General features: G+C 34.7%; 1 protein-coding gene across 3 annotated transcripts in view; it reads left to right on the forward strand.

Moving 5' to 3' along the window:
- Positions 1 to 17,396, forward strand: part of MLF1 (myeloid leukemia factor 1) — a 33,227-nt gene that overhangs the window by 4,166 nt on the left and 11,665 nt on the right. For all 3 annotated transcript variants that reach the window (XM_081139161.1, XM_081139160.1, XM_081139162.1), the window contains exon 3: positions 14,300 to 14,447. In XM_081139161.1, the coding sequence (XP_080995287.1) occupies positions 14,300 to 14,447 (148 nt within the window). The remainder of the gene's footprint in view (positions 1 to 14,299; positions 14,448 to 17,396) is intronic.

Raw genomic sequence — 17,396 nt, forward strand, 5'->3', positions numbered from 1 at the left:
GCTCTCTGTCTTGTCGTTAATCTGGTATGTGTCGCTGAAAGAAATTGAACTGCATTCAGCGGATTCCGCTGTTGATGTTGGCACTTTCTGATTTGAACATTACTTTTTTCTAAATAATCCATAGTTCAGAATCAAGGGTATCAGTAGAAGCACTTTATCACTGTACTAGTTATTCAGAAGTGAGAAGATGAAAATTATGTTCTTGGACATAAAATTAGAGTTATTAAACAATCTGAGACTGGTAAAATACTGTGGTAAAACTGTCAAGCTCTTAAAATATCTGATTTAAAAGAACAATTAACATCTGTGGCTTTGAATTTAAATATATTCATTTTAAATGCTTACCTTTACATACTAGCACATATTAAATGTTTCATCAGAAAATTAAAGGGAAAGTTTAAAAATGATATTCTGAAGTTTGTTTTATTATGTATTTGGAGCTTTTTTATGTAGCTTCCTATGTTTCTGAGCAGAAGTTATTTCGGTGCAAATTGACTTATGGCATACCTTCATATGTACCTTGTAAATAAATAATACACGTAATTTGGTTAAAAACACAAAAGGCTAAAAAAGGTGGTACTTCCTGGCATGCAGTTTTCTCTCAAGAATACTACTTTCCCCTCCCATTTGCATTTGCCAGAGGAGAAATAAAAATATATATGTATGGGCAGGAAAATTAATTTGAGGTTAAAATGATTTTGATATCTTATATCCTAAAAGAACTGATTATTTACCATAAAAGCTTACATATATCTAGCACAATCTGGAAATTTCTACTTTGTACAGAAACATATGAGTGTGAACAATGGAATTCTGATCATGCAAGTCTACAAAGAATAGCTGTGTTACCACTGATAAGCTATTAGACATTAAAGACTCAGAAGAGGTTGGCATATCTATCAGCCTTATTTTTAATCACAAATTGTTAGCATTTCCTTAAGGCACCTAACTCTTCATTATGGGCACCATATGTGTCTTTGGTCAAAGAACTGTATATAGTCACAGGATGTTGCCTTTTCCATCTCCTTTATCTCCACAGAAGCTAAAACTTACATTTCTATAATCTCTATTTAGATTTTTTTCCATTTTACTTATTTTGCACTTTGGAGGTACCTGGAGGACACTTCTTGGACATATTCGCTGACTGAGTTGAAAGTAAATGTATTCCATGTACAAGAAAGACATTGACTGATATTTTCTTGATTGAGAATATTGTCATAGCAGGAAATAAGACAAAATTACCTTACTAGATAAGCTTTTGTGAACAATGTTTGAAGTTACTGACATATTTGTTTTCAGACATATAGTTTGAGGTAAGATCTTCTTCAAGATGATATAGTTTGTGCTAATTAGTATGCTAATTCTAATCAGTTAATAAAGATAGCTTGAGAGAGTACTCAGCCAAAATTTAAAGTTTTGATTTTCAGGATCCCATTTTAAGACTCCTAACAACTATTGTGAGTTTTAGCACTTAAAATTTTCTGTTCTCAGAAATATTTTTATATAGATATTTCATGAAATACTATAAATATCGTATTTATTTATACAAAAATATATTTATAGAATGAAGTACTATAAACTCTGAACTGAAAGAATTTCTAAGGTAGACTCAATTTGGAGCATTTTTTTTGGTTCATTGAGTAGTTAAGGAGCACAACATGTTTATGACATAGTTGCTGGGTCAAGGAATGCCATTTGATAGCATCTAATCATATCATGATGCTTAATTCTATCAATAAACATTCTAAATATCCACAAAAAAGTAGGGGCGTAGTTGTAAGATGGGAGGGGACATAGTGATTTCTATAACTCTTCAATATCAAAGGTTTATGCCATACCACCATTTTAAACTGTGCTTCTAATCATTGGGAAAATATAATTGCCTATAATAATGTAATTTAATCTTCAAATATTTCTTAGGTTTCTACTATATGCTCAGCCTGGTGGACTCATACATAAATTTGTAGAAGTTATGGCCCATGCCCTCAAGACTTCCTTATGAGTGTTACATGTATTAAACTAGCTTCAGCCCAGCCAGGTGTGGCTCAGCGGTTGAGCGTTGACCTAGGATCCAGGCCATCAGGGTTCAATTCCCGGTCAGGGCACATGCCCAGGTTGCAGGCTTGATCCCCAGTCGAGGGTATGCAGGAGGCAGCCAATCAATGACTCTCTCATCATTGATGTTTCTCTCTCTCTCTTCCTCTCCTTTCCTCCCTCTGAAATCAATAAAGATACATTTAAAAAAAAAACAACCAAAAAAAAACTAGCTTCAAAACTTGGATCACCTGATGTATTTTCTTTTTTTTTTCAGTCCTCACCCAAGGACATTTTTTCCATTGCTTTTCAGAGAGAGTGGAAGGGGGAGAGAGAGAGAGAAAAACATCGATGTGAAAGAGACATCCATTGGCTGCCTCCTGGGGGTACGCTCTGGACCACTGTCTGGGATCGAGCCTGCAACCGAGGCACATGCCCTTGACTGGAGACCTTTCAGTCCTTAGGCAGATGCTCTAACCACTGAGCAAAACTGACTAGGGCTGATGTATTTTCTTTATGTACCCATATACCGCATTGAAACTAGGGAACATTTCTTTATGATCAAGAGAACCATAACAATCTGCCGGGTAAGCTTTTGCTACTATATATATAGTGAAAGGAAGGAATTTCCCCTGATGAGTGGGACTGCCATGTCAATCGGATACCCTTATGTAATAAATAATGTAATGGATTTTACTTAGAAGCATACATATCTATATTCTTATACAGGCCAAATAAAATTATAACCTGTCCTCCCCAAATATATATGTGCATGTGGATATATACATGTGTATATTTGTATTTGAGTTTTAAAAACAGGACTTATTCTGAAGTGAAACTATACCAGTCCTTAAAAAGAAACTTTTATATTGAAATTATTCCTAAGAGACCCAGAATCAATTTGAGTGTTAAAATTTTTTGTGGGGGCAGGGGGCAACAATTTATTTTTTGTAGCTTGTGATTAATAATATGGAGTCGAAACAATGCATTTAGTACCAAATATCATTGTTTGGTTGTGGAAACAATGCATTTAGTACCAAATATCATTGTTTGGTTGTGGTTTGTGTCATTGATCTTGGAAGAGGCAGTATGGCCATCATAATAGTATAAGGAAATTTTTCCTGAAGGAATGAAACATTAGTTTTCGAAGGAGAACAGTATAAATAGATCGAAATGTATAAAAACTATTAACTCCTCACCTGATCAAATAAACTGTTAGTTAATATAAAAACATATTAAAACAACTGTTTACTACCATAAGAGATTTTTGGCTTTGGTAAAAAAGAATTCAGGCTTGAACAAGAGAAACCTTAGTCTCGTCTCCAAGCAGTTGCTTTTCTGGGTAGACACGAGTTGAACTCATGTCAGGGTCCAGCCAGGTTTCTCCCTGAATGGCTCAGACAGGTGCAAAAGCCAGACTGTAACCCACTTTTATCTTAATGCTTTTTCCAACAGGCAGCCTTTTGGTCATGTCACTCAAAAAATAAAGCTTTCTTTTTTAGCATTTGCCCTACATATAAATATACCTCCTCCTGTTTAAATAAAGAGAAAACTGGGCAACATTTTAAATTAGCCACATTTAGTTGCTGCATTTCTAACACAACTGTAATTGGACAAATAAGTCTCAGTAAATTTTATGTTTTTAGAGGAAAATAATAGCTGTTTAATACTTATTTATCCACAGTACAAAAATCTCATATTCCTGAAGTATCTTTCTTCATTGCAGTTGATTCTCACCCATATATCTCAAGGAGAGGTGAACTGGCTTCTTGAGTAATGTACATTTTCATCCCCATACTCATACCCATGTTCTACGCTCCCAGTGAATGTAGAGCTCTCAGCGAGAGGACTCTCTATTGACTCATTCATTTAAAAGTATCAGATGCTGTGAAATCCTTTAATTCTACATAGTTTAATTTCTTTTTATTCTTTAAGGTACTTTATTATGGAATGTTTTAAACATATACTACAAAAGCATAACAGTATATCAATACTGTTTACCTAATACTCAGAATTTCAAAATTTACACCAGTTATATCCATCGCTATAACTGCTGTCATCTCCAAAGTGTTTGAAAAGGACATTCCAGAATTTTTGTTATCTTAGTCTTATGTATTTCCAAATGCATCCATCTACTAAAAATATTGTTATCTTCTTAAATAATCACAATACCATATTTACATCAAACAAAATTAACAAAAATCCAGTTGCTTGGTATCAACTGGCATTATCATTGAGATATGAAATACTTTGGAATAATCTAGTTTTAGAGATTAGAATTAGAAATTGTTTCTTAGACAACTCACTTAGGATCTTAGAATTACTTGAAACTTTGTTTTTTTTAAAGTAAAAAGTAGGGCGATACACCAAATTCTTATTCCTTAATTTTAAAGTAACTTTTGATCTTCAGATCTTGATTTGGGAAAACATAAAACACCCTCCTTTCTGTCTCGTCATGTTCCATTGATCCATCTAATTTTTAAATTGATATAATTTCCCCTTAAAGCAGGTTACCTGTAATTCTGCTACAAGAGTGATTCTCAAACTTTTAATGGGTGGAAAATCCAGGAATGGTAGATTTTCTGTGCCTGATACTTTTATCAGTAATACAAAAATCCAAAACAAAAAGCCCACAAGAATTCATGGAAAATTACCTTATTTATATTTGTCTGCATTGTATGTATAGTATCTGTACTTGTTTGTTCCTTAGTATGTTAGAGTCTGTTTTTAATTGGGAAGGATATGAAATATAATATCTAAATAAACCTAATGCTTTTGTGTCTTTATTTCCTAAGTGAATTTAGTACAACTGTGTTTCTCCAGTTAATACCCAGCACTCAACTAGAGTCTCTTCATTCTGACTCAGTTACTAATTTGGTCAAGAATAATTTAATTTCTGGACTCCTGTGAAATTTTTCTATTCTTTTGCAATAAGAGTATTCTCAGTCTGCACTCACTGGAGAGCATGTTCCTTTTAGGATTTTGCATAAAATTTTTCAGTAAGCAGGAAGGAGGCTGGAAGTAGAGCAGATCGGTATAAAAAAGGGCAAGAGGGTTATGGCAGGAGAGCAAATGGAGAAGTAAGAGCACTGACATGTTAAAAATTTAAAAGTATGGATTAGTCAACCATCAGGTTGTAAAGTAGTTCTGCATCATCCAGACTGGCAGTGGTCCTAAGGCAGAGGTGATTGAACATTATCATATCAGTAAAGTGTGCAGAAGACCTGCTATTCATTTAAGTTATTCATAACTATATTTCTTTTTCTACTTAAGTTTCCTTTAAAACAGTTGATATTGTACAAGAATAAACATCTGTAGAACAACACAATCTGGAGACACTATCATATACAACCTCCCTATTAGATTTATTTAGAGAATACTCATCTTTTTGTTTTTTTGTTTTAATACTTTGTAATATCTTCAGATATACCTGGGAAATGACACTGCTTTCTGAGCAGAAGACTAGATTGTGATTGCTGGAACTACTGATACCTCATTCTTTATTTTTAGTAAAACTTCACTGCTGAGGTATTATGTTTCTGAGCTGCAAAGCAGCAATCTAATTTAGTTTACCATAGTAGTTTCAAAAAAACCTTTTAGATAACTTAAAAACACTCACCTTTACATCATTTATGGTAAAATCAACTTAATTGTTTGAAGCATTCTACATAACAAATTTTTCCATTCAGTTTTCAGATACTATGTTCAAGTTTAATAAAGGCAATAAGACCTCAGAACTACACAGTGTTTTTGTTTTGGAGTGCAGTTTCTGCCCTAGCATATTTTTAAAACTGCCTAATTAATGACAACTGGGACATAATGAATTTATTAGAACATAAAGCTTAGTAGCATCTTACCATGCATACCAAAATTTGACAAGCTAATAGACTTTAGGCTTTTCACTGAGTGAGATAAATAGGCATAATTTTTTTTTACAGCATTTTAGTGGGAGTTACCACGAAATAAGCTTTATTACTGTTATGAAAGAAAAACATATTTATACAGCCTGGACTGAACATTTGCATTTGATTTGGAATCAGAACTTTTTTCCCATTTAATTTTTCATATTTACACATGCACTGTAAGGCTTTAAAAAAAATGAAAAAGTCATTTAAAATCCAGTAACATCCAACATCTGGCAATTAAGTACAAAGGGGCATCACATTTGTAAAAGTTTGTTTTTAGAATATATAACATGCCTATGGCAAAAACTCCAAAGGTACAGAAAACTACATGGTAGAAAGACTCCCTCCTCACACCAATGTGAATATATACTTAACACTACTGAACTGTACATTTAAAAATGGTTGAAATGGGAGAAAACTCATTGAGCTGTACACACCATCTGGCCACTTTTCAGTATGTGCTATCCTTCAACAAAATAAGACAAAACACAAAAAAGGACTCCCACCTTTTGCCCTCAACTATCTAGTGACCCTCCCAGGATACAGCCACTATGATCAAATTGCTGCATAGCCTCCTGGGATTTCTTTCTATGCATTTATAAGCTTATACATATGATTTTTAAAATTTGTTTACAATTTTATATTATAAACCTTTTTAAATTTTATTTATTGAATTTATTGGAGTGACAGTTAATACGATTATATAGGCTTCAGCTGTACAATTCTATATTGCATAATCTGTATATTGTGTGTGTTCACCACTCCATGTCAAGTCTCCTTCCATCACCATTTATCACCTCCTTTACCCTCTCGTACCTTTCCCCATCTCACTTTCCTTCTGGTAATCACCATTCTGGTAATTACCTCTGGTGATCACATAGTCTGTATCTGTGAGGGTTTTGAGGGTTTTTTTGCTTAATCCCCTTGCCTTTTTCACCCAGCCTCACACCCCCCCACCTCTCTCACAGCTGTCAACCTGTTCTCTGTATTCTGTTTCTATTTTGTTTGTTAGCTTATTTTGTTTATGAGATTCCACATGAGTGAACTCATATGGTACTTGTCTTTCTCACACTGGCTTATTTCACTTAGCATAATACTCTCCAGTTCCCTCCATGACGTCTCAAAGGGTAAGAGATCCTGCTTTTTTACAGCCAAATAGTATTCCATTGTGTAAATGTGCTACACTTTTTATCCACTCATCTACTCATGGACACTTGGACTGCTTCCAAATTTTGGCTATTGTAAATAATACTGCAATAAACATAGAGGTGGCATATATTCTTTCAAGTTAGTGTTTCAGGTTTCTTCATATATATTCCCAGAAGTGGAATCACTGGGTCATAAGGCAGTTCTGTTTTTAATTTTTTGACGTAACTCCATACTGCTCCCCAGAACTGATAAATAAATTCAATAAAATAGCAGGATACAAAATAAATACCCAGAAATCAGTTGAATTTTTATATGTCAATAATGAACTATCAGAAAGGGAAACTAAAAACAATCCCATATATATGAATTTTTAAATACAAATGTAGGTATACCATATATCTTGCTAATCCTTCCATATCACTACATAAATAGCCTTGCCCTTTTAAAAGGTGGCATAATATTCCATTTAAATTCTTACAAAGTTCTGGAAAGTGTTTATTGAGCCTTCCTATGCTTTGTTGGTTTTCCCATCAGTCAAGAAACACCTGGGGGCCGGATAATTTTGGACAGGAATGAGCAAGAGAGGTGTGTTCCCTTTTTTCAAGAAGCTTCTAATCTAGCAGAGAAGACAATATTTTCTGTTATTTTAATTTTTAATAATATTTCCTTTATAAAGAAGACTAACAAATAGTAAGATTTTAATTATTTTTAACTTGAATTTTTAAAAAATTTCCTTTGACTTCCAATAATAACAACTTATGTCTAACCTTTGAGGGAAAGAAAACATAGTAGAAAAAAATAGTGAGGGGCACTTAAAAGAAAAATGATAGAAAGAGTTGGAATAGTCATAACTAAGAAGTGCTGGAGTGGGATCAAAGCTGACAAAAATACAGTGAGTATACTTCCCACCTACATTGGTTCAGTTGCAGAAAACAAAATTTACTCTAGCGACTTTAAGCAGAAAGAAATTTATCACAGGGCATTAAGTGGCTGAAGAAACAGACTCTGGCTTGAACTCTCAGGAATGATTCCCAAAGTCACATCACAAATCCAGACCACTGAGGGGGCAACTGCCACTCCTAACACTAGGAATAGCTGAATTGGGAAGCTGCTGCTACTGCTGCTGGCTCCAAAGCCATGGTACGTCTGCTAGTACCCATACCAGCAAAATGGATTTCCCATGCCTGTCCCCCAATACACACAAAACTCTAGTGATCAGACACCCTGAGTTCTGCTAACACTTATAGGAAAACTATGCCCCTCCAACAAAGAGAAGTAATAGTTACATACAAACTGTGCTGCAGCTCTACCTTCCAGTTCTCAAATTGTTGCCTGTAATTGGCAGAACCTAAATCTAGAACCTTAGCTGCATTGGAATATAGGAGATTAAGTTTAGCTTTGTAGCCTCTGCAGTATGGAAAGTCACATTGAAGGGAAGCGAGATGGACTGATTGTCAATCCAAGTTTTATACCCCCCCCCCCATTCTGCATCTCCCTTTGGACCCCAAATCTGCTCAAATAATTTCTGGCAGCAATATTTTTTTTTCTAGTTATGTCGCTATTTTAAAGCAGATAAGTGAAAATAACTATATGTGACAGGAAAAATTAAAGTTTGCAGCCATTCTGCCCTCCCCTCACTTCCTTTTTAGTAGGAGAGATTATGCTCCCAGGGTGCTCCTTTGCTGTACTTCATGTCAGAATGGAGAACCAAGGAAATTATAAGATCCAGAGATGTGCATAACATTGTGCCTGTAGTCAACAATACTGTATGTACGTTACATTTTTGTTGGGAGAGTAGATTTCATGGTAAGTGTTTTAACCACAATAAAAAGAAAGAAAGAAGTTAAAGAAGCTTTTTCATTTTTTTAAATAAAAGGAGAGCCCTCAAAATATAGGAGATGGAAAATGGACATCTCAGCCACTGAACCACACTGTAGGAATAAGCACACATTCCAACTTCACCCTCCTAATTCAGATCTATAAAAGTCACTTAACATACTTAAAATCATTCATTTTCCGACATTCATCAATCTTCTTTTCATGTTCTAAATATATAAATAATTGCAAACATTTGAGGAAAACTAACATGAAAAACAGAAGCTACACTAGCATTTAAGGAATCAAAGCTAATGAAACAAGACTATAGAAAATGTAATTAATATCTTTAGGAGACTTTAATTTCTAGTGTGGCCAAAGAAATTCAGCTGTACCAACTCTCCTGAAGATAACACTTTGCCGAGGATAAAATACAAAAACAGCTTTCTAGAGAAGGTACTAGAAAATGAACAAAAGCAGACATGCACTGGAGGTGGTGACTCAAGAGTTGCAAAAAGGAAAAGACAATTTTAGCCTGAGGGTAATCCCCATTTGTGCCATATAGAGTGGCTAAAACCCTGATAGGAGACTTGAAATCATTCTGACCTAGGAGCCAGGGACAGAGTTTAGTGCAGCCACAGTCAGGGGAAGATGTGGGGGGACGTCTCCAAAAGGAAAGAATGAGAGAGGGTGAGCACCAAGAAAGAACTGTGAGCCAAGGAGTTTCTTCCAGTATGCAGCACAAAATCACAGAGTTAAAAGTTCTACAAAGAACAGGTAAAAAGAAGAGAATAGTAAATACAGAAAGAAATAAGAATAATTTCTAGATCTAACGAAAGGCTGAAATCCTTAGAACCCATATTGAGAAGAGAAACTTGAGGATTGACAGTATAACGTCCTTTTTTTTTTTTTTTAATTCTATACTTGGACCCATGATAATGTAATTTCAGTACATTAAAAAATAAAGTATAGATTTCTTAGCAAGAATGAGAACTAGGTTGTCATCAGACTTCTCTTAACACTAAATATGATGGCCATTGTTTCAGTTTGATGCGAAACCAATTTATATGTATGACTACTCATTTTACTGTGCTCGAGTTACTAGATGTTAGAACCCAAGACGGAAAGAGTAAGAAGATGAAGCAGTGGTAATTCAGAAGTAAGCCAGCTGTAACTTCCTGATGGAAGGAGATGAAACTAGAGCACTTGCCATCTCCTTTATTCTTCCCCTGGAACCAGAGTTCACCTTTTCCCTCTCTTGGAGCTAGCACAGAATAGATAAAAACTCAACTAACTTCTAGCCCATTCCTGAAATTTTGAACTTGGATGACTTGGAGAATAGCATCCCTTTGAGAAAAATGGAGCTATAGAGGAAAAGCTGTCTGGGGGAAAGACATGTTGGAAATGTTAGGTTTAGAGACTTATTAGGATAGAAATGGGCAAATGTTCAATAATCACTTGATCATTATTTGTAATTTATACTCTGAGTACTTTAGAAAGTATTACAACTTTCTGGCCAGTGGGTAGTTGAAAATTGGCTATAGCCCTCCAAGAGTCAGGGCTCTATTTCCACTGCCTGGCACAATGCCTTTACATAGCAATTCAATAAGTATTTATTAAATAAATGGGTACCATTTGCATTAAAACAAGCAGAAATTGAACTAGAGGTTCTTGAGAGTAGATTAGTGTTTATTCATTAGTGTTTATCCTTGGAATATCTGCTTTCGAGTGACTTAAAATGCTTGTTAAAATCCTCCAGATATGCTGAATCAAAAACCCCTGGGTGTATGTCTCAGGAATCTGCATTTTAATAAGTACCTCTGGTTATTATTAAGATGTTCCAGTTAAAGGAAATAGTCCAGAGAGGGCAGGGAAAAGAAGTCCAGATATAGAAGTCCAGAGAAAGTATGTTTTTAAGGGGCATTGCTTTTCAACATTTTAATGTCATTCACAATTAGAAAATATATGCAAAGCTCCTTCGGGTACAGGAAGGAGAGTGATAGAGGCTAGAAATAACCAGCACCGCGGGCTTCACAAGTTAGGCCCTACCTGATAGCCCTGAGGCTGAGGAATCAAGACTTTGAAACACCAGTAATGTATCTGTGAAACTCAGGAAGCTTTGTCAAGGACAAGAGGGAAAATAAACTATGAAAGGAGAAGTTTATCAAACAAGGCTCAAAACAGCACCTTGTCCCCCCAAGGAATGAAACTTTAGGTTTCCATAATTGGAAGGTTAGGGGAATTCTTGGAGTTTTAATGCAGAAGTCAAAGGAAGGAAAAAGGGTTTGTAAAGAAATAAAGTGAAGAGCTACAAGGAAGTAAAGGACATAAGTATAAGTGACTTAGACTGTTTTAAGTGCTAAAGGAAAGGAGACAATAGCTCAAAGAGTTATCAGGAAAGGATTTTGGGGGCGGAGTCTGGGAATCACAGCAGAAGCTGCTTTGCTACATTAGGAACAGAAAGTTGTTTTTATTGTCATGGATTTCATAAATTATTTTTTAACTTTGCAATCATTTAGTAGCCTAAGAAAGATCTCAAAAGTCCCCTTGAATTATAACAGAAAATAACAGTTGCAAATCAGGCCATTAGTGCAGAGAGAATGCTGCCACTGGGTGGATACTTCTTCAGGAGCTGACACTTTCAGAATCTCTTTGGCTCATCCTCATTCAGGTTTATGTTCTTTATTACTGTCTTAATCATCAGTCATAGAAATCCCATTCAGCATACTAGTGCCAGGTTAATCATAGGCTGTATTTTATAGCATTTCAATCTTCTAAGACCATTTTATGTAGACTGGCAGGAACAGTTGGAAACTGTTTTCCCTGCCCTCTGTGGATTATTTCTTTAACTTGAACATGCTTAAAAATCACCAGAGGTACTTATTAAAATGCAAATTCCAGAGACATAGACACGGATTTTTTAAAAATTTATCTTTATTATTGAAAGTATTACAGATGTCCCAGTTTTCCCCCCATTGATCTCCTCCACCTGGCATCCACCCCTGCCTTCCCCACCAGGCCTTCTCCACACTATTGTCTGTGTACGTAGGTCATGCATATATGCATCTAAGTTCTTTGATTAATCTCTCTCCCCCAACCCCCACCTTCCCTCTGAAATTCATCCAACTGCTCCATGGTTCTATATCTTTGTATCTATTTGTTCATCAGTTTATTTTATGCTAAGTGAAATAAGCCAGCCAGAGAAAGACAAGTATTACATGATCTCACTCATATGTGGAATATAATGAACAAAATAAACTGATGAACAAAACAGATACAGAAAGATACAGAGATATATACCCAGGGATTTTTGATTCAGCATATCTGTGATTTTAGGAATATACCTGTGGTAGGCAGAATAATGGCGCCCCTAAAGATGTCCATGTCCTAATCCTTAGAGCCGTTTAATATGTTGTTTTACACGGCAAGGGGGAATTAAGGTTACAGATGGAATTAAGGTTGTTAATCAGCCAACCTTAAGATAGAAGAGTAACCTGGATTATTTAGGCGGGCTCAATTTACCACAAGGGTCCTTTAAATATGAGCGTCAGAGAGAGATTTGAAGATGCTGTGCTGCTGGCTTTGCAAATGGAGAAAGTGACTGCAAGCCAAGGAACACAGGAGCTCTAAAAGGCAAGGAAACAGATTCTTTCCCACGGCCTCCAGAAGGAACACAGCCCTGCCAACACCTTGATCCTAGCCCAGAAAGAGCCATTCTGGGCTTCTGACCTCCAGAACTATAAGAAAATAATTTGTGTTGTTTTAAGTTTCTAAATTTGTGGTAATTTGTTACAGAAGCAATAGTAAACTACTACAATATTCAAGTTTTATAATCTTAATTTTAAAACATATGTCTCACTTCTCTGTCAGACTGTAAATTCTTCCAGACCTGTAATTAGGCTCTGTGCTTGACACACAGTAAACATAAAGGTGTTCATTGAGCCCCGGCTGGTGTGGCTCAGTTGGTTGGGCGGCATCCCATGCACCAAAAGGTTGCTGATTCAATTCCCGGTGAGGGTACAAGTCCTGACTGCGGGCTCAATTCCCAGTACGGGTGTTCTGGAGGCAGCAATGGATGTTTCACTCTCACATCAATGTTTCTCCCCGTCCCTTCGTCTCTCTAAAAATCAATAAACTATTCTTCAAAATAAAAGAATAAAAAATAAAAAGATATATGTACCCCCATGTTTACTGCAGCATTATTTATAATGGCCAAGATATGAAAATAATTGGTGTCCTTCGATAGAAGACTGGATAAAGAAATGATACATATATACAATAGAATACTACTCAGCCATAAGAAAAGATGAGATACTGCCATTTGTGACAACACAGATATGTCTTGAGAATATCATGCTAAGAGAAGTCAGATGGAAAAAATAAAAAAAACATATGATTACACTCATATGTGGGATATAAAACTGAAAGCAACAAATGAGCAAACAAACAAAAACTCATAGACTCAGACAACAGTAGGGTGGTAACCAGAGGGAAAGGAGGGTGGGGGGAAGTAGTAAAGGGTAAAGGGGGTCAAATACATGGTGACGGAAGAAGATTTGACTTTGGGTGGTAAACACACAATGCAGCATACAGATGAGATGTTATAGAATTGTGCACCTGGAACCTATATAATTTTATTAGCCAATGTCTCCCCACTAAATTTAATCTAAAAAATAATAAGTAATGCCCTAGCCATTTTTGCTCAGTGGTTAGAGTGTTGGCCGCAGACTGAAGGGTTCCAGGTTTGATTCTGTACCTCGGTTGCAGGCTCCATTCCCGGCCCTGGTCAGGGCTCATGCCTGGGAGGCAGCCAGTCAATGAGTCTCTCTCACATTGATGTTTCCCTCTGTCTCTCTGGCTCAATCTCTCTCTCTCTTTCTCTTTCACTCTCTCTGAAAAGCAATGGAAAAAATAACCTTGGGTGAGGATTAAATAATAATAATAATAAGTAAGCCAGCCTTCTTTTTTAGTCCTAAAATTTACATTGTTGACTGTCCTAGGTGGCCTCTACCTGATAGCAGCATTTTTCATTTTCAGTCTCCTTTTTGCCATTTCCCTTAGAGCTAGCTTATGCTACCAGAGATGTATTACTTTGTTTTATCACTTTTATATCGTAAAGGATAAAGATGTATTTTTATTATTACACACACGTGAATTATGAATAACAAGTAGAACAGTTCTTTACTTGTGAATAGTAGGTCTTTATGAGATAATTCTATTGTCTATAAGTTGTATTCACGAGTAGTGGGTTTTTATGAGGTAATTCTTTTCTAAAGTGTTCTTTTGCCACTTTAACAAACATGTTAGTTCAGAAGACTTCTTTGTAGTATTTATTTGCATCCTTACCATTTAAATTCCAGCACTTATTCTGACATGATTGTATATATTTTCAACAGTGATTCCTTTAAAGCACACCGAGAAAGTATGCGACAGATGATGAGAAGTTTTTCTGAACCCTTTGGAAGAGACTTGCTTAGCATCTCTGACGGTAGAGGAAGATCTCGTAATCGTACGGGACATGATGATGGTGAAAATTTCTTGACTGTAAGTTCATTATTTTAAAGTTAGCTAGAAGGTCCTGTAGGAATTTGAAGAAAGATATTATAGAAGAATATATCTATCATGATAGGATATGACTAATACGTTATGGAAAAAACTGTTCTATAAAGGAAGGGACTTGTTGGAAAGCTGAATCCTTTAACAGTGAATTATGAGCTGTGTAGTATTTCACTGTGCTACCTAAACTTTTAGGATCATAGGGTTATATATGATAAGCCAAACTTAAAGCATTATTTTTCATATGTATATAAATGGTTTGTTTTCACCTTAGAATTGTCTCCCATGTCTTAAATTAGAAAAGGCAAGGAAATATCCTTTCTGTCCCATACAACACTTTTTTCCCACTTTAAAACAGTAGCTGAAGCTCCAGCATAATGCTTTCTCTTTGTTGACCAGGAAAAAACAGTCTCATAGTTGACTTCTTCAAAGTCCACCTAAGTTTTAGACCTTCACAACTTAGATTAACCTTTTAACTGTATTCAGGAGTCTTGCATAATTGCAATGTATTTTCATAAGTCTTGTCTGAGAGCAAAGCTAGATTACAAACATACTCAAAAAAAACTCAGGATATTTATATGTCTCGACTATTTTCTTTTTATTTCTGTTGCTTTTTCAGCCTCAGGAAGAGCAGTTCTAGAACAGCAAATGCATAGAAGTTTCTATAAAGATGAATCTCTGAAATTGAAATGTAGATATTTGGAACTCACTGAACATTAAATTGGTCAATTAGAAAACTCCCAGGAAAAAACACATATTTTCTGTTTTCAATCATCTTAAATAGAGCAAAATATTTTAAATACTCCTAAGAAGTTTGATGAATAAAATTACATGTACCATTTAAGTGAAAGTAATCTTCACATTCTTTTTTATATGCATATTATTCCAATATATATTATTCACATTTTAATTAGTTTTCTTTTAGTTAATAGTGGTTATACACACACACACACACACACACACACATATAATTTTTTTATCAGTTTCCATAGAAGTCTAAAATTAAGATCAAAAGCTAAATTATCAAAGGGGGTCAGAAAAATCAAATGTGACATTCTGAAATTTTGTCTTTCACATGACCATTGGAATATTTCGTATATCTGTTACAACCATAGCCAGAAAAGAGTAGGGCTATGTATAGTGACATTATGTTTTAAAATGAGTGAGTGTTTTGATGGAGCAGTCAGCCATTACGTTGATGCTTTTAAGCATAGTGGATGAAAACCTGTATTTCTAATAGACACCTTGATCCTTTTTTTTCTTTATTTTTGGCCAATTTCTTTACATTTGTCATCTTTAACGCATGTTATTCCAATATATATTATTCACATTCTAATTCATTTTCTTTTAGTTAATAGTGGTTATACACACACACACAGACACACACACACACACACACACACATAAATTTATGAGGGAAAACAGACTCCTACAAAAGTAGGAGAGGCATCACCTGTGCCATTTTCTTGTGTTTGTATTGGTATTTCTTGTGTATTGTATTGTATTTCTTGTGTTTGTATTGCTTTCTTCAGTTCACGATTTCTTTCTGGGCTATTTTTAAGCCAGTCATCCATTTGGAGGCGATTAATTTTGTTTAAAACTAGATAATTTAATTTCTAAATTTATTTAATTAGGCAATATGTAATTCAACATATGACATATGAGCATCTGTCAGTTAGGTTGATTGTTGGTGCCAGAGTTAAAAAGAAATAAAAAGGAATTATTTTTCTTTCAGTGAAAGGAAATAGAAAGAGGAATCTTATTGGTGCATCCAAGACACTTTGGAGATTACTATTGTAGATATACAGTATAAGTATATATAATTTGATTTCTAATTTTTAGTGTAAACACAGTTTTCTCTATTTTTCAACATGTTACATAGGGAGAAAATTATTTATCGCTGATTATATATAGCTTTTACCCAGAAATTCAAATTTTATTTTCAACATTTGAAACTCTCAAGTAAAGAAAGTTTTTAATTTGCATACATATCTAAAATGTTATTTTTGTTCATCTGTACCTATTGAGGAGTATAATTTTTGAACTATTAATTTTGATTATTCCATCTATTATACTTAACATTCTTTTGCCTATCAAAGACTTTAATTACTTTTAAATCTATGTGTTTGATCCTTTCTGAAATCTGTATTTTTTATTTCATAAATTAGTTCTTAGGAAATATTTATTAAATTTTTTGTCCAATAGCTCTACTAATCTTTTGAGTTGTTATTAATGTAGATACTTTTTATTTTTAATCAGTTAAAGGCAAGATTAACTGATCTTTTAAAAATATGGAATAGCTGAGCACAGGAAAAATGATACAATCTTAATCATTGTACATTATGTTTTAATTAATTTTGGTGTAAATTTGCTTTTCCTTTGAGAAATGTGTGTATTAAGCCATAGCAAATACTTTTCAACTGCCTTTAATAAATACTAGAGTCGTCGTATTTAAAAGTGATTTACGGCCTCCCCTGTTTGCCTGCCAGGCTCCTGTCAGGCTGTACAACAAATAATAAGTGGAGAATTTTAAAGATATATGTTGAGTTCTGTTTGATTAAAAGGATCTGTAATTTTATTAGCACTGAACTATGTCAGTATAGAGTGCATCATTTCTTTTTCAGGAATAATTGTGTAATAAATATCATAACCAACATTAATTGGATTTTTTTCTAGGCAGTGAGTTCTCTTGTGCCTTTTGGCAGTTTTGGTGGTATGGTTCATATCATGAGACACAAACCATTTTAGCAATATTTTCTGACAAATATTTATTTTTCATTAACTCAAGCAAATTGAATCGGCATGCAGCTTCTCTTTTATAATGGCTTTTTAGTATTCGTACTGGAAACCTTTTTCATGTAATAAATATTTTACAGTGTTTTGGCATGTACTTTATGAAGTAAGTCCTATCAACATACTTTATGTAAAATCAGTCTT

This window comes from Miniopterus schreibersii, assembly GCF_964146895.1.
Source record: "Miniopterus schreibersii genome assembly, chromosome: 5".
NCBI lineage: Eukaryota > Metazoa > Chordata > Mammalia > Chiroptera > Miniopteridae > Miniopterus > Miniopterus schreibersii.